The 25662-nt window shown below is 43.9% G+C and overlaps 1 protein-coding gene across 2 annotated transcripts; it reads right to left on the reverse strand.

The window, feature by feature from the left end:
- ZNF398 (zinc finger protein 398) lies at positions 1–24103 on the reverse strand. Of its 2 annotated transcripts, XM_064487259.1 has the most exons (6): positions 23536–24103; positions 20156–20551; positions 14088–14214; positions 13426–13539; positions 7158–7271; positions 1–5885 (listed from the first exon to the last, which is right to left on the reverse strand). In XM_064487259.1, the coding sequence occupies exons 1-6, from the start codon at positions 23557–23559 to the stop codon at positions 4729–4731; spliced, it is 1932 nt and encodes a 643-aa protein (XP_064343329.1). In that variant the 5' UTR covers positions 23560–24103; the 3' UTR covers positions 1–4728. The 2 variants fall into 2 exon arrangements, with proteins under 2 accessions (XP_064343329.1, XP_064343332.1); XM_064487262.1 differs by lacking the exon at positions 7158–7271.
- Between the last annotated feature and the right edge of the window lie 1559 nt (positions 24104–25662).

Below are 25662 nucleotides of genomic sequence, written 5' to 3' on the forward strand. Positions count from 1 at the left end.
TGAGGTTTTATCAAATATTTTATTTGAAATGTAACCTGGCACTTTTAAGAGCATCGCAGCACAGTGCTTCTGAGGCCTCTCTGATTTGCCTGTATCTATCTGCGTTCTTTAATGAGCAGTTGGTTTTAATCATTTTTTGTTTTGAAGAGGCAATTTGACTAAGTTGACAAAAGTCATTGTGTATGTGTGTGTGGATATAGAATTATGGCCAGAGTTACATATTTTAAAAGAAAGGAGCAGGGCCAGAAAGGAGGAATGACACCCTAGAAAGTAACAAGATACCAAAACAGCACCTCCCAGGTCCTTTATGTAAGGGACCACTGCTCTGGTTACGCTAGTACTTATGAAGTCTTTCAAGGAACCCCGATACAGGTGAAACAGATTCCTTCCTCTGCTGGCGGTACTAGAAGCACGACACTGTGCCACCGTGTGCCCATCCCCAAGTGAATCTACCGGACCTGTGGATCCGGTGCAGGGACCCTCGGACCATTCCTCCCAACTACTGCTGACTGAAGCAAGATGATCATGGACCCCAACGGCAGCCAGTCCCGGGTTGGCTGGAAACTTCTGTAGCCTAGTATAGAAAGAGGAGCTGGGCCAGATCCCACACCTCAACGTCTGAACTAAGACAAGCCAGACAAGCCAAGAGAGTCAGAGCCACATGGTGTCACGGCGCACAGAAACTTCTGGCAGCCTGGAGATACAGGAAAGACAGAGTAAAAGAATAGGCTAAACGGAAGAAAAAGATGGTGGGCCAAAGCTAAGCCTTCAAGCAATAACCACGTGCTTCCGCAGAACAGCCTGTTCTCCACATTCTGTTTCAGATTCCGCCTGCGCCACACCCCTCTCTGGCTGGTCCTACACTTTTCCCGACGGGTGCCACTCTGACACCTCTGTGTGCCAGGCTCTGTGCCCAGCACTCACAGGATCCCCTTTAACCTCAACACGTCCAAGACACAGTATCATTATTTTAGAGATAAGGAAACTAGGCTCATGATGGTTAAATAATTTAGGTTACTTATGTCAGGACTTGAATCTAGGTCTGACTCAGAGTCCATGCTCTAAACCACTAAGCTCTACTGACCCACGTGACATCTCCTTCTGCGGCCCAAGCACTCCCTGCCCCCGTCCCCCACCTAACTTGAGGATCTTCTGCTTGGAAGAGCCCGATACTTCCAAGTCAAAGGATGTCCTCTGTGTAAAACTCTGCGAGAGGACTGCTTCCTTTGCAGGGTGACAAGAACAGGGTCAAAGGTATCTACTGAGCACACAGGGAAAACGTAGTTCTGATGATAACTGGGTTCCTGGTCTGTGAGAACCTTTTGGGGAAACTTGCTTTTCCTCATCACTTCTGAGCAGCCCTCAGGCGGGTGACAAGGATGCTTTTTATTGTCCAAGAAGCTACAATATGGGATATGTGGGTGGGACAGTAGCCTGCCCCTCCTCAAGAGAAAATCTGAGCAGATATTTGGGTTCCCCATCCCATTTGGAATAACAGATAAAGGAACTCAGGTCCTTTTTTATCGACAAGACTCTCGCAGACTGAGACAGTGAGCATTTGTTATTTCCTAGTAAGCCTGGGTCTGGTCCTGATTGAGACAGGCATGGACACCCAAATATTTTAAATGCTCCAAAAGCAGCCCAGCAGAGTCCCCCCACAGGAACTCTGCAGACTCTTATTAATGATGAGGGAAGTCATGTAAAGCGCTGCTAGGAAGTTATGTAAAGCAGCTCGAGCCCAGCTACGGTGTTCCAATAATAAATATCCAGCAGAAAAGATCAGAGGCATCTTCTTTCACTTTCCAGACAATCAACTCCATTTACATTCACATCTGTGGCTGAACCAGAGGCTCATCTGATGGTGACAATGACAACTCTAGTAAGCAGAGAATGAAGCTGGTTACAGTCAACAGCTGGATCCACTCCGGGGAGAAGGTGCCTATTTACGGGGCAGTATGGACCTGTTAGCCGGGAGGGCAGGCTGGTGAAGAGCACATCTCTAGGTTCTCCTCTTTCCTGTTGTGTCCAGTTATAACGCCCCATCCTCAGATAATTTAAGTGTGTGATTTGTCCCAGGAGCCCTTCATGGACCAAGTTTCTACACACACTGGAAATATTCTGTTGGATTTATCTTTTCTGCTGATCTATTTTACTTATCCACTTTTGAATCTTAAACAAACAAACTCTAATTTAGAGCTGGCCTGGAGTTCTACCTGGTAGAGGTCTGGTAGAGGGAAAGGAGACCAGGATACACAGAGGCTGAACTCCCTAGTGTGTCCCAGGGCTGAGGATGAGGATAACATTGACTTCCATCTTTCTGGCATGGCCCTGCCTGTCCCTTTCATTTGGCTTCATGGCTCTTGGATTGTTGATATTTGAACTCTGTTCACTTTTGCCAAAGTGTCGGTCCCTGTTGGCTACTGTTCCTTGTGAAAGGGACCTGTCTGTAGTTTTTTAATTCACAAGTCTCTTTCATCAATAATCTCTGTGTCCTCAGTAAACTACCTACCTGAGTAAAGAATTTTCCATGTCATCTAGGCTAACATCACATCTCGGGTAGGAGTGCCTTCTCAGGCATACCCTGGCAAATGCTCAAGTTCATCTGTTCCAAAAAGGGAGCGCACCACCTAAAGACAGTACTTTGACTCTTCTCCTTTTTCATTAGGGAGATCAAGATGCGAACCAGAGCTGGATCTCACACTCAGGTTCCTAGTGGATCATCAGTGAAGCTGGAACCCTGGCCTGGGGATCCCCAGAACCCCCCAATTTCCCATAGTGTGGGTCCAGACTCCAGCTAGAAAATTCTTACTCCCAATGCATCAGGGTTCTATTTGTCATCTCTTGGTTGGTTCTATACCCTTGCCTTCAGACTCTAAGTTATGACCGTGAACGAGGTCTTACACATGTTTCTTAGGCCTCTCATGCTCCCTGCTATTGTGAATGTCAGAGCAGATGTTTTATAAATGTGATTACCCTAAAGAGCAGCATGTTCAGACAGAGTTTTCCCAGGAGCAGAGCTAGCTGGGGTAACACTTTATTCTAGTGTGGCCACACATAACTAGGCAGGGTGAAGTTTGGGTGGGTGATAAGGGGAAAAAATGGGTCCTACCCTTATCACTTCATCAAGAAAGTGTCTTGTCTAAATACTCACAGACCTTGTTATAGACATCTTAGGAAGATTCAGGGGAAACAAGAGAGTGCAGGAATAAACAATTTTTCAGCCCAAGACCTAGGGCTTCTGCATTCTCTGTCTTCTGCCCCAGTCTCCAAGCAAGAGTAAAAGAAAAAATCAAATTGATTTCAGTCAAGTTTCAGCAAGAATGTCTCTGCTTTGATTTTGCTGTCTTATTTGGCTTTGCCTGGATCAAAGCCAGAGAGGGAGAGAGGATTCTGGCAGCAGAAGGAATGTATCGCAATATTTTTTCTTTTTTTAATCCTAAAGGTTCACTTTTTTCCCTTCACCAGACTCATTTTGCAGATGAAAATCTGAGATCTGTAAAGAGAAAATGGCCCAACTGTGAAACCGCTCAGGAGTAAGACCAGGCTCAGATGCTTCCCGGTGACTGACTGACCCTGACAGAAGAACACATGATAGCCAAGGTCCCCAGAAGCAAGCCCAGCAGGAAGAGGCCATCCTGGCATGTGGTGCTCAGCTCTCAGGGGCCTGCCAAGTCCTTCAGTCTGTTCTTCACCAGTGAGGTAGGTGAACAGACACCCTCTGCTGGCTCAAGAAAGCTGCTTTGTAACTACCCTCTCACTTCTGAGGACGTGAAAGCTGAGAGTCCACTGGCACTTTCTGAACTCTGCAATGCTTCTGGAAAGTGCCATGACCTTTTCTGTTGATGACTGTCAGAATATCGGACACCAGGAATGGAAAAGCCAGCTTACTGGCTTGGAAATGATAAGGAAGAATTTGACATAAGGGACTCTAAGAAACATGGTTCAGGCACAAATTCAAGGCTGTTCTGTCATTTTACTGGGACCTCTGGCTTGTAAAGCTGGGGCTGAGAACACTGCTCCCAGATTTTTAACCTGGACCTCGGCAAAGGTTTCTAGCAGCTTAAATGCCAGTAAGAGCCTCAATGCTTCAAGTCAAGCTAGTGAAAAAACTGTTCTCCTTAAGAAGCTTTTAAAGTCAGATTTCTTCCTCACCCAATATTAAACAAAAATGTATCTGAAGAATTAATCTCGGAGACCTAGGAGGGCAGTCTTGGGTTTCCATGTGGAGAGGCAGCACCTAAGCACCTGAGCTGGTGTCAGGGAAGAGCGGAGCGCGGACCCAGGCAGGGGCACTTTCTTCTACAACCATCTACCAACTAGGGATTTATGAAAGGCTCAGGTAAACATTCTTTGCCTCACGGTGGGCTTCAAGGCTTGGAGGCCTTCCCATGCACCTGACTCTACCTAGAGCTGCAACCATTAATCAATCTGCTACCCCGTGATGAATTACTCGAGGTCACATCTTGCTTTCCGACCTCTCTGCAACATTCTTATGACTTCTGCTTAGGTAATATTTTTCAAAAGATGGGGAAGTTGGGCTCTTTTCCAGGTCTTCCTAGGTTTCAAAATGTGGTGCTCTTGTGAAGTTCCGAAACTCAAGCATGTCTCTAGTCAAGTGTACAGGACCCCAAATTCATGGAGGTGCCAGGCCGCAATGACGGCGGCGGGGTGGAGGGGGCTTGCCTCTTGCCCCGCTGCAGCGCAGCCAGCTGGGGGAAGGAGGGAGATTTACAAAACCCCGCCTCCACTCCCTTCCCCGTACCACTGATTGGCCTCCAGGCCTTCAGTGTTAACCCCGAGGCCAGAGGTTTCGAGCCCAGTGAGGAGGGGGCCTGGGGGGTCAGGCGGCTGTCCAGAGGGGTCACTATCACCCCCACAGCCCCCACTGTGGCCCGCACGCAGGTGGTCCTTGAGCGTCTGTTTGTAGCGGAAGCTGCGGCCACAGTAGGCGCAGGGGTAGGGCCGCTCGCCCGTGTGGATGCGCTGGTGCTTCATGAGGTGGTGCTTGCGGATGAAGCTCTTGCCGCAGTGCGCGCAGCTGAAGGGCCGCTCGCCCGTGTGCAGCCGCCGGTGGTTGAGCAGGTGCTCCTTGCGCATAAAGCTCTTGCTGCAGTCCGTGCAGGGGTAGGGCCGCTCGCCCGTGTGGATCATCTGGTGGCGGATCAGGGCCGAGTGGCCGTTGAAGTCAATGCCGCACTGTGGGCAGGAGAAGGGCCGCTCCTGCGCGTGGCCCCGCTGGTGGAGCAGCAGGCTGATCTTCAGGCTGAAGCTCCGGCCGCACTGCGCGCAGCGGAAGGGCCTCTCGCTGGCGTGGGCCCGCCGGTGGCTGGTGAGGCGGGCCTGGTCGGCGAAGCGCTTGGGGCAATCGGGGCAGGGGAAGGGACGCTCGGCGCTGTTGTGGACCCGAAGGTGGTAGGTGAGTCTCGACGGGTGAGTGAAGGTCCTGGCGCAGTGAGGGCAGGTGGGGGGCGCCTCGCTGGCGGGGGGCTGGGGGCCGCCCCCGCCGTCGGCCTGCTGGGGAAAGTGCTTGGGACACTGGGCGCAAGGGCCGGGGTGCTCGGCCGCGGGGCCGCACTGGTGGGTCAAGAGCAGGTCTTGGCTGAGGCTCTTGCCGCAGCGGTGGCACGGGAACACCTGCTCCCCAGCCGGAGGTGGGAGGGGGTAGCTACCCAGCTGAGTGAAAGTCACTTGTCCCTCGGAGGCTTCGGCCAGGTCAGTGGCCGGACGTCCAAATGGTGTCATGGGTGCGGACTGCTGGCTTTTGAAAGCCACATCTGGAAAAGCCTCCTTAGCCGCCGCTGCTGGTGCAGAAGTGAAGGGGACTGGAACCTCGGGGCACAGGGAGGCTCTGGCGAGGCCTTCAGCTTTAATGACAAGCTCTTCGTCTGAAAGAGAGGATGGGAGTCACACCTGTCCACAACTGGTCTCCCAGCAACTCTCCTGCACCCCTGCCCCGCTCCAGCAGACTGCTCTGAGCTCTTAACCCGCTCAGATAAGAAAGTCAGTGTAGGGCTGAGATAATAATCAGACTGCCTGTAGTCCCGGTGGCCAATCATCAGAGAAGTTACTACTGAACCTCTTCAACGCTCCCTGTTTGGAAAAGGAAAAACCCTGGCATCACTCTTCCCAGCATTACTTTCATTATGTTTCGCCTCTGCTCACAAACATTGAAATATTTTCTGCAGCCTACTATGACGAGGCCTAAAATCATGTATTTATCTAATCCTATTCCTCTTTATTCTGCCAGATAAGGACTTCACTGTGGTTATCTGTTGCTTTTCTTTCCTGGAAAATAAAGTTCACATTTCTGCTTATACATCTTTGCTCATTATGCCTTCCCTTTTGTAGATGGCATCCCCTCTCTTCTCATCTTCCCAAATTATACCCAGCTACGTCATACCAATTTTCTGAGGCCCATTCTAGTTTCACATCCTTCTTTAGGCCTTACCTAAATACCTAGACTTAAACGGACGTAATGTCCCCCAAACATTTCTTGTATATAAGTCATACATCCCATTCACCCTTGACAATAATAGGCATGCCTCGTATCAATATGTCCCCAATATCAATTTCTTGAAAAGCAGAAACTGTCTTATTTTTTTAAAAAAAATTTTAAGAGCATAGAAGTTAAATAGGTTACATTAAGTTACATAAACAATCGTGTCTCTTCTGACCTTAAGATTCTCTTCTGTTCAGATGGCAAAATACAGATGATGCTAAATATCTCAGAAGATGCGTGTTTCTTCTCCCCTGGTTGTTTTCCTGAGGGAGAGCTCTTCATTAGCTCCCCCATTCGGCCTCTCCAATGACACTGTAGTCTCCAGGGCTTGTCTTTCCCACCCCATCTTTGTTCCATCCTCTCTACGTGATCTTCAAATGTTCTTCTGTCTTTCCCCATCCTCATACTTTTGGTCCATCTGTATGCACTTATTTTTTCTTCCTCTGACAATTTTAATTTGTCTTTACACTTAAGTGTTTTCTCACTTAAAATTTATATTAGTTTGATTTCCATTTCACGTCTAACTTACTTGAGCATGTCTTTTTTCCCCCCTTTTCCTTATGCCTCAGCCACTTCCTTGCTTCCACAATCCCACTTCCTTTGCCGTTTCTTCTTGGTGGTCCTGGCATAAGCTGGGTCTGCGTGGCTCGGTACTCACCGGGATAGGTGCCTTTGCACATGTCACTCTCCTTGGGCTCCTGTGGGGCGCCAACCTGGGTCTCTTCCTCTTGTTTAATCCAAGACAAAATATCCGATGTCGAAATGCTGGGCTCTATTTGTGGGGGAAGAGAATGGTCTTCAGGGCTTGACTCAGAAAGTGGAAATAATCATGTTGGTTTGCTGAATACTATGTTTTGCCCAAATATTTATCTCTAATTAACTATAACAACAAAACCAAACCAGCCTTTAAAAAAAAATAAATATAACGTCTAAGAACCAGGTCAAAATGAAACCAAATTTATGAATTTTTACATGATATACTCAGTTTGATTCATGATTTTCAGTGAGCCCATTTCAAAAAATATCAAAATTTCTATTTTGGAGATGACACCCTGAAACAATCTAGAATCAAAAGTACCTGCCATTTCATTAGCACACTTACTTTCAAAGTGTTTTCACTTTTTTTCTCTCACAGCTCTTTTGTGAGATAATGAAGCAGGGAATATTTCCTCCATTTTAAGGGGGCCCACAGAGGTTAAATTGCCAGGAAGGACATATTTACAGTGAAACTCCATATTATCAAAGGTTTGCTTTAAAATACAGCAAAAAAAAAAAAATAGCAAAACAAACAAGATTGACCAACAACCCTTTTTTTTCATGTTAATTTTAAAACAAATACATTTCTAAAATTACAGAGTTAGGTCAGCTTAAACACAGATTTGACTGCTCAGAACCTTTTTTCAGGTTCCCAATTCTGGGTTCTTTCCAAGAGATCATATTACCTTTGCCTATTAAATGATACAGGTTATTGTTTCCTGAACCCTGGGAGTAGGGAGAATATTTGCAAGTCCCTCAGATGTTGGGGGTTCTTTTGCAAAGAAAGAAAGAACCACCTCTAAAGGCTTTGCACATAACATGCGTCATTTGGTCAGTACAGAAACAGCTGTGCTTGCTATTCCAGCCCAAGCCTAGATAGCCGTTTTTGGCCTAAAAGGACAAGCTGGCACACTGACAAGAGTAAATTCAAGCTCTCTATATTATTTATCAAAAAAGCCGTGTAGGCAGGTTATGGTTTTAGTCCTAGCAAATGAACAGAACTCACTGTTTTGCTCAATGCCTTTTAAATCAGTTAGAGACCACTGGAATCTAAAGGTGTACCCAAAGCAGAAATAAGAGGTTGGACAAGAATGAGGCCCAAAAGACTGTCAGGTTACACAGAGAGATGGGAAAATACAGGCTTTAGCGCACGTGGCAGGTTGCCTGTCCAACTTCCTACTCTGAGCTACAAGGCTGAAGTGTGTTAAACATAGTCCAATCTTACCTTTTTTTTCTCCAGGATTTTATAAATACACAAACATATATAGAAAAAAAAAACAGACAGGGAGAGACTGGGTACAAGGAAGTGGATCTTTTAACAGACATTCAAAGGATGAATTTTCTATTCATCAAAAATATGAGGCTTTTAAAATGCTTAATTACTTCATCAATTTTCTGAATGAGTTAGTGCTCTAGAATCCTCCAAATGTGATGCAGGTGGTTTTGACTTCTTTTTCCTTTAGTTTATTATTATGAAAGCATAGAATGTTTGATGAGTTTCAATCCATTGCAGTCATTACTCTTTTTAATGCTCAAATTATCCCTTTTTTGGCCAGTGGGAGCCCCTTCAGATCAGCCCTATGTCTTTTCACACCATCAAACATCTAGTTTCCTTCATTTCTGGTATGACAGACTAGACCAGGTTCATCTTGTACATTTCCTGCTCCAAGCACACAATCAATACTCTCTCTAAGAAACAGAATTTAGAGACCATAATCTGGATGATAAGGATGCTAATTGCTAATAGATTGTCACTGCTTCCAGGTCTTTTCAATGAACAGAGCTATAAAACACATACCTTTTAGAAAAAAAGTGTCACGAGTTTACATTACTGTTTATGATTCACATTTAAGATTACAGCATTTTAATTAAATCCTTTCATTTCATACTTGTATGTTTTCTCTCTTATCCTGAGAATCTTGGCTCCTAATGACACTACATAATCTTTGCTTTATTTGAATATACACTTCAAAATAAAACCAATATTATTCACAAAAACATGAACTCAATTTAAGATTTTTTTTGTGTTTTATTAATTCTTTAGGCTATCTTCTAGGGACAGATAGTAAAAATATTATATTTTAAAGTCATTTGAAAGAAATCTATTCTAAGTATTTATGTCAACAACATGATACAATTATTTCAGCATATTGATTTTTAAATTTTATTTAACTTAGGTAAATTATTTACAAGACTCCAAAATCAAAACTATAAAATAAGGTACATTTAAAGAGGTCTAGCTTCCATCTATAATCTCTCTTTCCCTGAATAGGTAGCCATTCTCATTGGTTTTTGTTTTAATCTTCCATTGTTTCTTTGTGAAAACATAAGCAAACATATTTTATACATCTTTATATTTTCCCCCTTTATATGGCACACTACACAAACTACTCTGTACCTTGATTTTTTTAAAAATTGAAATATAGTTGATTTACAATGTTATATTACTTTCTTGTATACAGAATATTGATTGAGTTATACATATATATATATTCTTTTTCATTATAGGTTATTACAAGCTATTAGATATAAGCCTGTGCTATACAGTAGGACCTTATTATTTATCTATTTTATATAAAGTAGTTTATATCTGCTAATTCCAAACTCCTAATTTATCCCTCTCTCTCTTCCCCTTTGGTAACCTTAAGTTTGTTTTCTATGTCTGAGTCTGTTTCTGTTTTGTAAATAAGTTCATTTTTTTTAGATTCCACAGATAAGTGACATCATATGATACTTGTCTTTGTCTGATTTACTTCACTTAGTATGATAATGTCTAGGTCTGTCCATATTGCTGCAAAAGGCATTATTTCATTCTTTTTTATGGCTGAGTAGTATTCCATTGTACGTACGTGTGTGTGTGTGTGTGTGTGTGTATATACACATACCATATTTTCTCTATCCAATCATCTATTGATGGACATTTAGGTTACTTCCATGTCTACTGTAAACAACACTGCTGTAAACACTGGGGTGAGTGCATCTTTTCAAATTAGAGTTTTCTTCAGATATATGCCCAGGAGTGGGATTGCTGGATCATAAGGTAACTCTATTTTTAGTTTTTTAAGGAATCTCCTTGCTGTTTTTCACAGTGGCTGCACCAAATTACACTGCCACCAACAGTATAGGGGGGTTCCCTTTTCTCCACACCCTCTCCAGCATTTAACATTTGTGGACTTTTAAATGATGGCCATTCTGATGGATGTGAGGTAATAACTCATTGTAGTTTTGATTTGCATTTCTCTAATAATGAGTGATACTGAGCATCTTTTCATGTGTCTATTGGCCACCTGGATGTCTTCATTGGAGAAATGTCTGTTTAGGTCTTCTGCCTGGTTTTTTTTTTTTTGGCTTGTTTGTTTTTTTGTTACTGAGTTGTATGATCTCTATTTGTATATTCTGGAAGTTAAGCCCTTGGACATAAAAAGGAGGGGGTGTCACATGGTACCACTACTATCCCCAAATATATTCTACCTATGTATATTTTTATTTAATTATAATGCATAGTTCTTCCTAAAGCTCTAAAATGGAATACAATAATAAATTATCAGTTTTATTTTACAAGAAATATGGATAAAAATCCTAGCATTTTAGAAACAATTTTCTAAAATGCTAGGATTTTAATCCATATTTCTTATAAAATGACATTAATGTTTTAATATAAACACAGTGGTCTAACAACAAATTAAAAGGTGTATTAAAATTAATTTTTTAAAAAGATGACGATGTTAAAGAAAAGAGAAGCAGCTTCCTCAAAAATGGAAAGTTTTTATTTGTTTTTTTTCAGTTAGAACAAGATGGCAAAAATGATGTAAATGGTTAGAGTTAAGAATAATCTATGAAAAAGATATTTTATTAGTTCTGTCACTAAAGTGGCCCAGCATTAGTATCCACCTGGCATCCATGTGGAATAGTCTGTTACGCACCTTAATGACCAGTTTAATACTATTCTCCACCAAAAGGAACTAGGACTTTTCTAATGGGTGAGAAGGAAGGTCTAAAATAGGCCTGTATTAACGCAGCAGGCCTGAGATTACCTATCCTTAGCAGGCCTGCTTGCAAGGTTGGCGCCTGGCTGGCAGTTTCCTATGCTGATATCAAACTTTCCTAAAGCTAAGAGTGCCTCACTGGGCCTAAACTGCTTGTACGAACAGTGTGGTTTATGCTGAGCATCAACTTTCCTTCTGGGAGTCTGGAACTTTGGTACATGCCAGATAGAGGGTGCCTACGTGACCAGCCTGGGCGCTGAGTCTCCAGTGAGCTTCTCTGGGAGATGACACTCTGCACGTGTTGTCATAACCCACTGCTGGAGGAATTAAAGTGTGTCCTTTGAGACTGTACTGAAAGGGAACTCTGGAAGCCTGCTTCTGGTTTCCTCCAGACTTTGCCCTGAGCACCTTTTATCTTTGCTGATTTTGCTTTGTGTCCTTTTGCTGTAATAAATCTCAGCCCAGAGCATGACTATATGCTTGTTCCTGCATGTCCTCCTGGCGAATTACCGAGCCTAGGAGTAGTCTTGGAAACCCCAACACAGCCTGGAACATGTTTTTTCTTGTTTGTTTTTTTTTAAATAAAACAAGTACTGAGGCAGTATTGGAAGGACATAGGAGTCACAGAAGATAGTTTAAAAGTCCTCTCACTTGTCAAGTTGACAATCTGAGTAACCAAAAGTAAACAATTAAATTAAATGAATAAAAAGTCATGAAAAACATAATTAAAACTGAAAGGGGGAAAGTGTTAAGGGTTCTAAACATTAGACACATATGATTTTTTAAAAAATGCTATATATTGATCAGTCTAAGTTATATGAATCCTATCAAGTTCTGGTAAATATCTAGGTTGATAATCACCAATGCAAGCTAAAACTCTAAAGAATAAAACCAGAGTATTAAACAAATTCAATGCTTACACTGTTAAGTAAAAGTGTATTAAAGCATACAGGTTGACAACCCACAAATAGAGTCTTAAAAACCAAGGTGAAATAAACTGATAAGATGGTAGCTAAATGAAAGTTTCATATATCATTACAAAACCAAACTATTTACATCTTCTCCATTCATCCCCAAACAATAAAATGACACACTCTTCTTCTCACTGAGGGCTATATCAGGTAACTAATAAAGTTGACTAAGGAGCCATTTCCAATAATGAATCTTTCTGCAATTAAATAACCATATTTACTTGTGATATAACTTTAGACTCACTACTTATATCCATGATATAAAGATTAATAAAATTTATACTGTCACATTGCTTAAATATAAACTGCCTACACATTCTTAAATATAATGTGGCAAATATATACATTCCTCAAAACTCAAGAGAATGTTCACTTAAGATTTGAGCATTTCATTGTATATAAAATTCACATCAAAAGAAAAAATATGAACAAATGTTGAACTCTAGGTTAATGGCATTCATTTTGAACTAATTGGGGGAAATGTATTGATATCTGTACTGATTTTGAAATACGTGGAAAATAGGATGTATTGATGGATAGAGAGATACAGAGATAGATATGTGATAAGAAAGTAGGGTAAAATGTTAGTGACAGAAAGGTGATAGGTATCTAGATGTTCATTATAAAATTATTTCAACTTTTCTGATTGTTCAAAAATTTTCATAATCAAATGTTAGAAAAAAATAACAGTGTATGGAACGGGGGTGGGTTGTCAGAGAAGTTCATCTAACAGAGATGTCTGGAGGATGAATTTTCTGTGAGCTTTCTATCCAGCAAAGAACAAAAACTGTATGAGATTTTTCTGACAGCAGAGGTGGCACTGGAGAGAAATAACACAACTGAATGTTGGGCTAGCAGTCTTTCCCACACAGTATCAAGTAGCTGCCAATCAAAAAAACCAGGGAGAAATAATTAATGATAGCTGGCTTTGCCCAGCTGGATGTCATCAGGGTCTGCATCTCTGAGGGACCATGCAGACTCCCAGCCCCTTAGCACTTCTGAATAGCTGGGCATACATTTCCTCAATAGCCCTTAGATGTGTGGCACTGATGGGTGAAGGCCTTGGATGGGGTGATCTCTAAGCTCCATTTAAATGCCTGATGACCCATTCACAGTCTATTTAGAAGCCCAAGCCCTGCTTACCCTAGTTCTGAGCCATCATCTCTGACCAGGAAAGGGACACAAGGAGTGGACAGTCTCTTCTCCCACTTACCTTCACTGGGGTCTGTGGGAATCTCACTTTCCTCTGGCCCTGTCTGGTCGCCTGTATTGTGGTCTCCTTCCGGCTGAATCTGAGATAAGACATCAGGCTGATTCATGGCATAATCTAGGAGAGGAAAAAGGGAAAGCGGTATGACAGAGAGTTAATGAGGATGACAACTAATTGCCATCAAAGCTGAACTGAAGGCTTTGAGATCCACAGTCCCAGGGAATTTCTTTCAGAGTCTAGATCACTTTCCCCATCCATTCACCTCGAACTATAGACGGATCTTTGAGGAAACAGATAAGAGGAGAGGGGGTGTGTGGGAAAGGCGCATGTGCTACTTGAGCATTGCCTGCCTTCTCTTTCACTGAGAGAGAGTGACAGGCTGCCTCGAGGAGGAGAGGCATGGCCCTTTCAAAGTGAAGGATACCATGGAAACCACTGCAGCTGAACCCTTAACTCTGAACTTCATTCTCTGTCCCATGATTTGGCAAGAGGAGAGACCATGATTTCCTATTTAGCCAGGGGTGAACTGGAAACCCCTGGCTTGGAACTAGAATCTGAAGTGTGTGAGGACAGAGTGAAAATGAGGACACTGGAAGAAAAGGGACTATTCTGAGACCTCTTGGAGCTGCTGTCACCTCATTCAAAAGGTGCCAACTTAGCCTCACCCATGGAGATGAGAGACTCGTAGTTGCCCTTCATGATATTCTTGTAAAGTTCCTTTTGCCATTCTTCTAATTTTTCCCACTCTGGAGTGGAAAAGTAGATGGAGATATCATCAAACGTCACAGGCACCTGAAATTACAACATACTGGGGTTAGTTTCTGCCACTGCAATTCAATTATTCAATAAATTTCTACTAAGTGTCTACTAGTTATAAAAAACTATGAGAGATTCTGAAAGGATATGGGCAAAACTCAAGACACAGATCTAACCTCCAAGAGTTGAGCATATTTTCACTGTGATAAACTTTAGGGCTATGACTTTTAGGAGGATGAAGGACATTGCTTGTAAACAGTCACTCAAAGAGGTAGGTACAGATACAAAGCAGTATTTAATTCACAGAACACAACATACTGTGAATATCCACCAAGTACAAGGCTTATCCTAAGCACCAAGATTATAAAAATATGATTTCTTCCTAAAAGGAGCATATGAATATATTCAAATTAATGACATGGACAAGAAATTTTGGAACTAGAGCTATAATGAGGCTGGGATGAGTCTAGAAGAGACTTTAGCTAGTCCTAAAAGACGGGTAGGTTATAAATAGGCCTAATGGGAAGGGGAAAAGCATTTAAGCATGGAAAACTGGAGAATGTATTCAGAGAACAATTATGGATTCTGCCTAGTTGGAGTCAAGGTTTCATGTAGAGAATGGTCATATACAGAAGAGAGTCCCCCCACCTTCCAGCATAGTTTTGTCTAAAGCTAGGAGCTTATCCATAGACAAAAACTGGAATGTTCTCCTGTAAAGAAATACAAAGGGGAGGTAAGATACCAAGTATGGGCACTATCCGTTAGTGTAAAGCTTTTCTCAGTCCACCATCATCATAAAGGCGAGCTCTTCCTTCTCTCACCGACAGCGTTCTACAGTTTTATTCTTAAATATGAGCTAACTTCCAAGTATCAATGACCATTTAGAGAAGTCCTGCTGCATGATCAAGAAAGACTAAAATAAAAGGCGGAAAAAATGACTTTTGTGGAAAAGAACAAAAATACCTAGGCAACAGAATTTTTTTCAAAAAAACCTTAATTAGTAATCCCATTAAGATTTGAGAGATACTAAACCCGTAAAATAAAAATAGGAAGCTATAGAGAAAGGAAAACCAGAATGAGGGAGACTCCTGGTAATACATACACACACACACACACACACACACACATACATACATACATACACATACACATACATTTGCTTTCTTCACCAAAATTAAAAAATTCAATAAAAAGATACTCATCTTCATAAACTTAACATATCCTTTAAAATTCAAAGGTCTATACATTTCCATGAGACAATTAACTTTCTAATTGCTTCATTTGTGTCATCTTTTTTTCCCTAACCAGAAATTTTGTTCCTTAGGAGCTAGACCCATAAATTACTCATTTTACATCCTGCTCAGCATCTACAATTAAGTTAAGGCAAATGTAAATACTTGCTAGTTAACTTTTATCTAACACAAAAGATTTGTGATACAACAGAAACACATATGATAAAATAATTATTAAAACAAGGATCAGGATGGGCTTCTGGTTCAAGACTGTGAACTAAACACAGCCGCACTTCCCTTCCCACCCAGGTTCCCACTGAAATGACAGTAAATGAGATCAGGAGGGACTGAGTAACAGCACCAGGAATGAGAGGAGAGGCCATCATTAGATCAGAATTTCTGATGAATGTCTCACGGAGACCTGCGGGACGTGCCTGTGCTGGGGTCTAAGGTATGAGGAAGCTGCTTCTCTGACAATACACGGGGAAGGACTGCAGTAAGGAATCCAGAGAATTCCAAGCTCAAAGCTGCCAGAGACACTGAGTAGGAGTAAAAGTGGTTAGAAACTGCAGTTTGAAGGTCTGTCTTTGAAATATCAGGGGCCCTCTCCCTTGTCCTTATCAGCCCTGGTAAAGCAGCAATAACCCCAAAGCCAAAACCCAGAACTCATCTCTAAAGAAACTTAAAAGGCTGCCTGGAGACAGCATGGGATCCCTGTGTGGTGCTGACAACTTAGACTACCGCCTTACTCCTGGCCTCTGGTGGTCCCTGCACTGCCTGTTTGCTCCTTGCACAGCACCTGAAGGTGAAACCCACCTATATGGAGCACCTATGGAGAGATCCTCTCCTGCAAAGGAGAGCTCCTTGGGTTAAACAGACTTCCACGGTGGCAGAGAAAACATGCCAGCTTCCTCTAATTAACCTGTTCATCAAATTCTTCACTTATAAATACGAACAACCAACCAAGGACTACTCAACATTAAAAAAATAAAACTGACAGCATCAAGATGAACACACACTACAAACAATCCTAAAGGATAAAAAAAAAAATCAAACAAAGCTCTAATACATATTCCCATATACATTCAAGTAGATATTGCATCCATTCAAAAAAAAAATTCAGGCTTCTTTAAAAAAGGAGAAAATAAATATTCTTGAAAAGTAAGTATATAATTGTTAAAATAAAAATCAGAAAGGCTGGAAGGAAAGGTTACAGAACTCTAGTTAAAAAGGTGAAAAATGTGAAGGAAAAGTTAAAGAGAGAAAGACAATAATCCACCATCAGTCAAACAGTAAGTCTAGAAAGAGAACTGAAAAAAATGTGGAAGAGTGAATGAAAAATTATAAAAATAGAATCATAGAAGAAAATTTCCCGGAGTGGAAAAGACATCAATCTTCTGATTGAAAGGCCATACCAGATGCCCAACAAAAATTTTAAAAGAACTACACCCAGACATATACTCAACAAATTTTAGAAGAACAAGTACAAATAGATGATAAAGGTTTCCAGAAAGAAAAAAAAAAGATTTCTTACAAACAAATGAGAATTGATTTGGTATTAAATTTTTCATCAATGGCATTTGATGTTATGAGACAAAGAACCAAGGCCTTTAAAATTGTGAGAGAAATGGAGTATCGCTCAGCCTTAAAAAAGGGAGGAAATTCAGGCACCTGCTACAACACGGATGAACCTGGAAGACATTATGCTCAGTGAAATAAGCGCATCACAAGAGGACAGGCACTGTATGATCGCACCTATATGAGGACCTGGGGGAGTCAGATGCACAGAAACAGAAAGCAAAGCGGGGTCTGCCAGGGGCCAGGGGAGCGGGAGGGGGAGTTGCTGTTTAATGGGGACAGTTTCAGTGCGAGAAGTTCTGGAGATGGATGGTGGTGATGGCTGCACAACAGTATGAATGTACTTAATGCCACTGAACTGTACACTTAAAACCGTTAACATTTTCTTTTTTCCTCCTCCCATACCCCTAACGTGGTAACTTTTATGCTACTTATATTTTACAATTTAAAAAATTAAAATTAAAATTCGGAGGGAAAATTATTTTGAACTTGGCCTTCAAAAGTGTGGGCAGAATAAGAGCATTTTCAACAGAAGCAAGGACACAGAAGTTTCCTTGTGGCCCACATTTCAATATATTTTAATTTCATGAAGAAATCTTCGAGAGAAATCACATTATTTTAAACATGATTTGGGAGCTTAAGATGGACAGGTTAAATGTTATCCATTTATCCAGGTAAGACAGTAACTTTAACTTACTTTTTCTGCTATTCTTACAGCAAATACTAAGTTTAAATTACCCCAGAGAACTGGAGGCACTCAGGGCATGCAAACAAAACACACTGCGGGGAAGGGTCTCTCTCCGAAGCTGACTCTGGTCCTCTCCTCTGCCTGCCTGGGAAGGGTCTCCATTTCCTCTCCCTGCTCACTCTTCAGCGGCTCCACTGTCTGCTGTCCCCGCCACGGCATGGAAACAGCTCTTGCAAGGTCACCAGCCAGCTTATGTTGCCAAGTTGTACTCACAGTGCTCATCTTTCTAGATCTCTCGGTAACATGTCAACCCAGATGACCACTGTCCCCTTGACCCTGTGACCCTACACACTTGCTGGATGCCACTCCCACCCCTGGGGGCTTGGTCCTTGTACCCCTTCTCTTGCTTCTCCACGTTCTCTCCCGAGGTAATCTCTGTCTGCCTCATGACTTATGGTACAATCTGCAAGTCAGCAATTCCCAAATACTTCTCACCTTTGAGCGTCAGAGACCGCTTAACATCTCTCCTGAAGGTATCCAAGCCATCTCCAGCTGACACTGCCAAAGAACTCCTGACTCCTTCCCACCCCAAAGCACTCGGAAATGCCAGTGCCATCCATCCAGTCCTTGGTTAAGAGCATATGCTCTGGAGCCAACTGGGTCACAGTACAACTCTGTTATTTATATTTACTGACTGTACGACCTTGGGCAAGTTAGAGTTCTTATGACAGTAACTAAAGCATTTACAACAACAGTAAGTGCTGTGTAAATTATCACACAGTAAATTCACAATTATTGTTGTTCTTAATTCGTCATTCCTTATTTCCCATCAACTAAGTCCTATCATCAACTCTACCATCAAAACATCCCGAATCTGTCCACTCGTCTCCATCTCCACTGTTGCTACCCTCACCCAAGCCGCTCTCGGCCCTCCTACTATTACAGCTGCCTTACTGTTTTCTCCCTGCTTCTTTCTTACCCACAGCTGTCACATACCTCTCCCTCAGCTGGCCTTTAAAACTGCTCAGCTGAAACCCTTCAGGGAGTTTGAGATTTGGGGGCATGAGCCACCCATTCTCCCTGCTCGGCCCTGCAATAAACCTTTCTCTGCTAAAAAAAAAAAAAAAAAAAGAAGGAAAAAAAACAGATCCATTCTCCACATAGCAGCCAAAGTGATTCTTTCAAAATATAAACCAGATATAACTACTCTGTTTAAAACTCTCCAATCTTCCCATTATTCTTAAGATAAATTCCTACCTTGGTCTCCAATGCCCTACATCAGTGGTTCATAACCCTGTCACATATTAGAATCATCTATGGAGTTTTAAGATGAATGATTAGGCCCCATCCTGAACCTGTTAAGTCAGAACCTCCAGGTGTGACGCCTAGCAAAATGTAAAAAGCCCTCCAGGTGATTCCTAGGTACAGCCAAGGCTGAGAAACATTGCCCTAAATGAGCTGCCCCCTGCTTCTCCAGTCACGCTCCAACTTGTTCACTGCATACCAGCTAATGGTCTTTCCCCTTTCCCTCGGTGTTTCAAGTCTGTTTGTGCCTTTGGGACTTTGCACCAGGTTTTCTTTCTGCCTGGAAAGCTCTTCCTCAGCTCTCCTCACAGCAGGGTCCTTCATTTATTTTCACCCTAAATATATTAGCTCCTTTTTGAGACCTTCTCTGACATCCAATCTAAATCACCAGACAGCAATTTTATTTTTATCAAGGCACTTAAATGGGTTTATTTTCTTGTTTATTATCTTTCCCCCTAAAATTTTAAACTCCAGGGGAGCTTACATGAATTGTTCACTGCTGTGCCTTCAGGAAGAAAATATTAAGCAAATAGTAAGCGTTCAAGAAGTATTTGTTGAATGAATGAATAAATAAACGGGCATGTTTGGAGATCAGCTGCCTCGAGGCTATCTTCCATAGCTCAAGAATGATGTTTATTTCCTGTTGATTTATGGACTGTTCCCTTCAGAAGGCCTGGCCCTGGTGCCACATCACTCTGTCAAGGATGCTAAGGGACAGGATCCACGGCCACCCTAGACCCACAGGTGGCCCCAAATCCTTACATTAACCATCGACTCTACATCCCTGCCCCGTCCACCCTCATTTTTTTTAAAACCAGAATTGCCAACAAATTCAAATTGACTGATTTAAATGATATTTGATTTAGTTTCCAACCGAGATTGTGGCATACAGGTTAACAAAGAAAAAAGTGACTTGGGGGTAAGGGGTAGGAGAAAGCAAGAGAAAAAATCCTCCATCTGCCGGACAGCCAACTTTGGACTGGAAAGGGTTTTCCCATCTGGAGTTTGACACTTCAGATGATCACTAAATTGAACATGGAATGCTTCCCAAACAGATCAACACAAAGCCACTTCATGGTTCCTTCAGCCTAACTGATTGACCAAGACTCATTGACCTTTACTAACAGTCTGCGGACTAGTGGTACCACTTCACATCTAGACATGAAGGCATTACCTTTGGGATATCTCCTTTAATACTGGGGGGCAGCCGCAGGATCCAGAAGTTCCTGTTCCGCAGCAGGTTCTCCAAGTTCTCCAGCCGCCTCTGCAGCAGCCCGTACTCCTGCAGCAGGGTGCCCAGCACGGCCCACTTGCCCTCCAGCTGGTTCCCAAGATCAGCCACCGTCTTTTCACAACTGGCTAGCTTCTTCTCTGCCGTCCCTGTCCGTCCCTCCAGGTGCAGGAGTCGCCGGCTGTGGACCTCCACCTTTCTCTCTATGGCCTGCACGGCCGCCACCACTGTCCACAGGGAGATGGCTGCAGTCTGCAGATGTGCTTCGTTTGCTCCTGGGGGTGTGGGGAGAGGAAGTGCCTGCAGGGATGTAAGGCATTCGGAGTCCCATTCGGAAGTCTGTGTGCAGTAGAGAGATGAAACAAGACACTGAGTGTTAGGAGGAGCCCTAATCCAAACTAAAATCAGATAAGGGCTGCTTAACTGGCCAGCTGAGATTAATCTAAATATAGTTTTTTACTGCCAGCATAAGCCTCATCTCTATGGAGCTCACTGGCATCAAAAGCCAAGAGAACGGCTGTGTTGGTTCAGGGACGGATTAGGTAAGACAGTGAATAAGTGAAACTGGATCAAGCAGCAGCCTGGCATATTCCCTGGGATGTAAGGCCCTCGAGCCAATCACCCAGAGGCTCAGGTTGCTGCCGCATCCTCTATCTCTGCAGAAGGCCTCAGTGCACCAGGACCTTTCCAGGTTTCACTGAGCTCAGTGCCCTCAGATAAACCTCCCATTGACTTAGGCTCTGGCCCCTGTCTATCACCCTGCTGACAAATCACAGCCATTCCATTCAGTGATACATGAATAAGCTGAGAATGTTGAGTCTGGAGAAAACCTGATGGTTACATTCAAATATCTGAGGGCTATAAAACAAGGCAGAATAGACTTGTTTAATCCTATACTTACCCGAGGGCAGAACTAGAACCAATGTGGAAATTTCAGGTATGCAAACTTTGGCCTATATAAATAATTTTTGAACTAGATCTTTCCAAGAAAATAACAGGCTGCCCCATCACTGAACATACTTGGAAACAGAGTGTATAAAAAAATGAAATTCTACAACAAATAGGAGGTTGGATGAAGATGACCTCGACAAAGCCTTCTGACTCTATGAATTCAATAACCTGCTCTCTGGCCATGGCCTCCCATTTCCCTGCCTCTCCCACCACCTTATTCTCAGTCTATCTGCTCAGCAATCCTGCTGAACCCTTGGCCATTCCATCTGCTCCTGGTTTATCAGCCTTCTCCAGGCTTTTGCTTTCCTCCTCAGCTGATCATCTCAGCCAACTTCAACCTCTTCACTCATGCCTTTCTGCCTCACCTGCTTGGCTGCCTTCCAGCTTTGAATCGGTTCAACTGTTCTCATTCTCTGTAAGCAGGCTAGTAAGCCGTACTAAATGAAGTCACACAGCCGGATAAACTGATGTCACCACATACCAATGGTCTCTAAGCTCAGCAGGGACTCAACATTGCTGCCCCCCCTCCCCTGCTTCTTTTCCCATTCCATGGAGTGGCCTCTCAGGTCCGGCACCTCCTTCAGCTTTCAGTACAGCACTTCTCAAACTAGCATACATAAGCATCGTCCTGAGGCCTCGTTTAAGTGCAGACTTTGATTCAGTAGGTCTGAGAGGAAAACTGAGATCCTGCATTTTTATCAAGCTCCCCAGTGATGCTGATACTGCTGGTTCAGGAGCTCCCACTGAACAGTGAGGCTCTTGTCTGCTGCAGGCCCCTCACTCTCAGGAGATGACCTGGCCTCCTCCTAAGAAAATTGGCTCTCTCAACTTCCCTTCTCTTTCTTCATACTCCTTCCCAATTCGAACTCATCAGTAATGTAGTCCATGCTTTCTTCTTTCTTTCTCTCAAGAAAAAGTTTCATCCTATTTAAAACTAATCTCTCCACTTTATGCTCTGAATGCCAACTCTGTCCACATTTTTAGGTACATTGTTCTTTTCTCCTTTTTATGGTCAACATTTCAACTTCTCCTGATTCTTCTCCATAAGATACACCTGCACTCTTCAATATGGTAGCCACTTGTGGCTGCTGAACACTTGGAATGTGGTTATTTCAACTGGGACGTGTTGTGAGTATAAAATACATATCAGATTTCTGAAGACTAAGTATGGAGAGAAAATGTAAAATTTCACTGATAATTTAATACTAATTACACACTGAGATATTTTGTATGCAATGGGTTAAATAAAATATTTCATGAAAGTTAATTTCATCTATTGCTCTTTACTTTCAAATGTGACTACCAGAAAATTTAAGGTTATGTATATGGCTTCCATTATATTTCTCTTGGACAGAGCTGGCATAGACACATGATCGTCTCTACCAAATTGAAAAACAGGATGGAAAGGGAAAAATAGGTCTGCCGGCAGAGATGGCAGAGTCCTCGACACTACTCCCCAGACCACTGCGGCTGCGCCCTCTTTTCCTTCCTGTTCCTCCTCCTCCTCTCACTTTCCAGTCACTACTCCGGACCACTACTGTGGCTCTCCTTGGGGTGAGCAAAGGCTTCTCAGTTGGCAAATCCAAGGCATCCTTTTCCGTCCTGTTTCTTGACTAGTCCCTGCTGGTTCCGCATGGGTCTTGTGTGCAGGGACTGTCTCGGTCAGCTCTGCAGGCTTAGCAGCGGATAGAGGGGCTTGGCACACTGCAGGCCTGCAGTAAACATCCGCTGAATGAATAAACACACAGAAGGTAATCCAGGCCTCGGAACCTGCACCAGGCATTCACGCAGCAATCCTGATGGAGGGCCTTCTGTGTGTCCCGCATCGTCATGGGCTGGGCACTGGGGATCCCTATTCTCCCGCAGTCCTTCCACGCACTGCCGTCACCACCGCATCTGTGACCGTGCGAGGCTCAGGTGGGACCGCAGCTAGGGTGATTTTGTGAGGTCTGCTCCCAGGGCCGGAGAATAGCTGGTGAAAGCACCAAACCAAGCCAAACCCACTGCCCCGCGTCTGGCAGGCTGTAGCGGGGTTGACACCAGGCGGGAAGATCGCCTCTTCTCTCGCTCCTCTTTCACTGGCTTAAGAGGCTCCCTCCGCTAGAAACCTCCAAATGGAATGGGGAAGCCGGGGCGGACACCCAGGCGCAGGGACCTCACGAATAGGTGGGGGGTCCCACCCAGGCCCCTCCCCGGCCGGCGGGACCTGAGGGTATCTGCGCTCGGCCGTCCGGACTGCGCCCCGCTCCGTGGCCCCGCGCCTGACAGGCCGGGCTCCTCGCCCTCCTCCCTTCCCCTGTGTCCGGGTCGCAGAGCCCGAGGCTCCCCGACCCTCCCGGGCTCGCTGCGCTCGGCGTGCGGGCCGTCCTTACCGGAGCCGGGGCCGCCTCGGCCATGGCCCTTCGCTGTCTGGCCCGGGCCGGAGTCGCCGCCGCCGCCGCCGCCGCCGCGCCGCCCTACGCAGGCCAGTCCCCGGCCTCTCCGCAGGCGGCGCCCGCCCGGCCCGGCCTTCACCACCCGGTTTTCTCGCGGGCGTCGGGCCCGGCTGCTCGGAGCGCGGGGACGCGGCAGAGGCGCGGGACGGCCGGCCGGTGGAGCTCGGGTGGCGGGCAGGCTCAGCCGCGCTCGGCCCGCAGAGGCCCCTCAGCTGGCGCTTTGTGGGCACCGAGCGCACCCCAGGAACGGCTCCGGCCTAGAAGCGCCGCCCGCCCGCCGCTGCAGCGCGCCCCCTGCCGGCCTTGGCGGCCACTTGCGCCCCGCCTGTTGGCCGAGCTCTGCTCGACTGGGCTGGGGTAGGGTTTGTTCTACTGAAACCAAGAGGATTCTGTTTTCTCACAAACCAACGGAGTGCTCAACAGATTGGTGCTCAAACCCGGGCTCCTCCTGGGGACTGTTTTTCTTCCTGGAGGCCCAATCCGCAGGCCCCACCTGAAGGGAGGAGCCAGGGGGAGGGCAGCCCGCCGTAGGAAGGTGGAAATGGGCGGAGTGCGAAAGCCAGTGGGTTAGAACCAGGGACCGAGAGACACACATCCGTGATGACGACGCCATTCATCATTTGCTGAAATTGCAAATGTGGCTGCCAAGGTGAAGCGGTTCACATGGGCTAGGTGAAGTCCAGCACACGTGGCTAGTGTTAGCACCAACACTTACTCTGCAGTGGTCTTTACATCTCGGATTATTGAAGTTACGGTGCGCTGGGTCTGTGCTGGAAAAGAACAGGAAAGAACCAAATGTTATGTACGGGGGTTGTGTGTTTCAGGCTGACAGCGTGTGTTGCAGAATGACAATCACATAACCTGAGTTTCCAGCACTGCCCTCGTTTCAAACATGCTGAACACAACTCAAAGTCCTCCAGACCTGTATTTCAGCAAATGAAGCAAGTCAATGCCCCTAACAAAGTATCTATAAATCACCAAAGTATGAGATCCATCCTGTTGGGGCACCTGCTTTTGAGCCTACTAAGCTAGATGGTAGCTACACCTGCAGTATGTAATTTGAGGTCTACCACAAATTAATATGTATTTTGGTCAAATGGTGAATGGTGGTTAAAATTTGCTATTCTCTGAATAGAATATCACCATAACAGAATGAACTTCTAGGAAAAAGAAGGGGGGAATCTGAATTTTCTTGAAAAGGAAATTCATTTTTGTAATTTTATTATGAAAGATAAAGTAGTTAAATTTTTTAAAGTTTGAACTTATACGACAAGAACAGCAATTTCCAGCCTGTCACCTGCCAGACACTCCTCAAGCTTTAAATAGGGACAACTGTATTACTAAATAAGACACTTTCAACTGAGCTTCTTGGAGCAGAAGGCCAGTACAATGTGGTAACATTACCACTAAATGTTCTTTCCTCTAACAGGAGCTTAGTAAGGAAAATACTTTTTTTTAATTCTTGGCCTTGAAAATTGGGGGGGGGGGGTGATGGCATTTCATTGAAGCAATTTCACTAACTGAAGTTGTGTGCAGTTTCAAGAAAACACATATTTTCAGAAGCAGATTTATGATGGCTGTACTTGTATTTTCATTTCTAATTTCTAATTTTTTTGTCTGTTCTTGCTGCTATACATAATCACTGGAGGAAAAAATTGTTCTTAAAGTTTGGATCTAGAAATGTGACAGTGGAGCAATTTAACTGGTTTTCAAGTTAAGAAAATAATTGGAGTTTCCATCTGCATCTTAGCTTTCTGTGTACTCACATCAATTTCAGCATCTTCCCTAGAGTAGAATCAAAGGGAAGTCTTTGCAGCAACAGTCAGGTAGGAAATACTTGCATTCTCAAAGCACATCCATTAATTCAGCAAGTTCTAACAAACTGCTTTCTACGCAAACAACCATTGGTTATGAGTAAGTCTTGTTACATTGGTAATGTTCTCTGGAAAATATAAAATTAAGGCTTTCTTTATTCTACAAGACTTTTGAAGGATGTAATAGCTGCTGTTCCATCTTGTTTAGATAGCTTGTATACATGCATAACAAGCCAATTTCAAAAGTTTT

This window comes from Camelus dromedarius, chromosome 7 (genome assembly GCF_036321535.1).
Source record: "Camelus dromedarius isolate mCamDro1 chromosome 7, mCamDro1.pat, whole genome shotgun sequence".
NCBI classification, from domain to species: domain Eukaryota; kingdom Metazoa; phylum Chordata; class Mammalia; order Artiodactyla; family Camelidae; genus Camelus; species Camelus dromedarius.

What these genes read in the sequence shown, in the direction of transcription:
- ZNF398 (XM_064487259.1), bottom strand. Translation starts at nt 23,559, where the DNA reads ATGGCCGAGGCGGCCCCGGCTCCG. An exon ending in CCGAGGCGGCCCCGGCTCCG is followed by an intron (nt 20,552 to 23,535) that starts GTAAGGACGGCC and finishes TACTGCACACAG; the next exon opens with ACTTCCGAATGGGACTCCGA. An exon ending in TCCCACAGACCCCAGTGAAG is followed by an intron (nt 7,272 to 13,425) that starts GTAAGTGGGAGA and finishes CCCCACAAATAG; the next exon opens with AGCCCAGCATTTCGACATCG.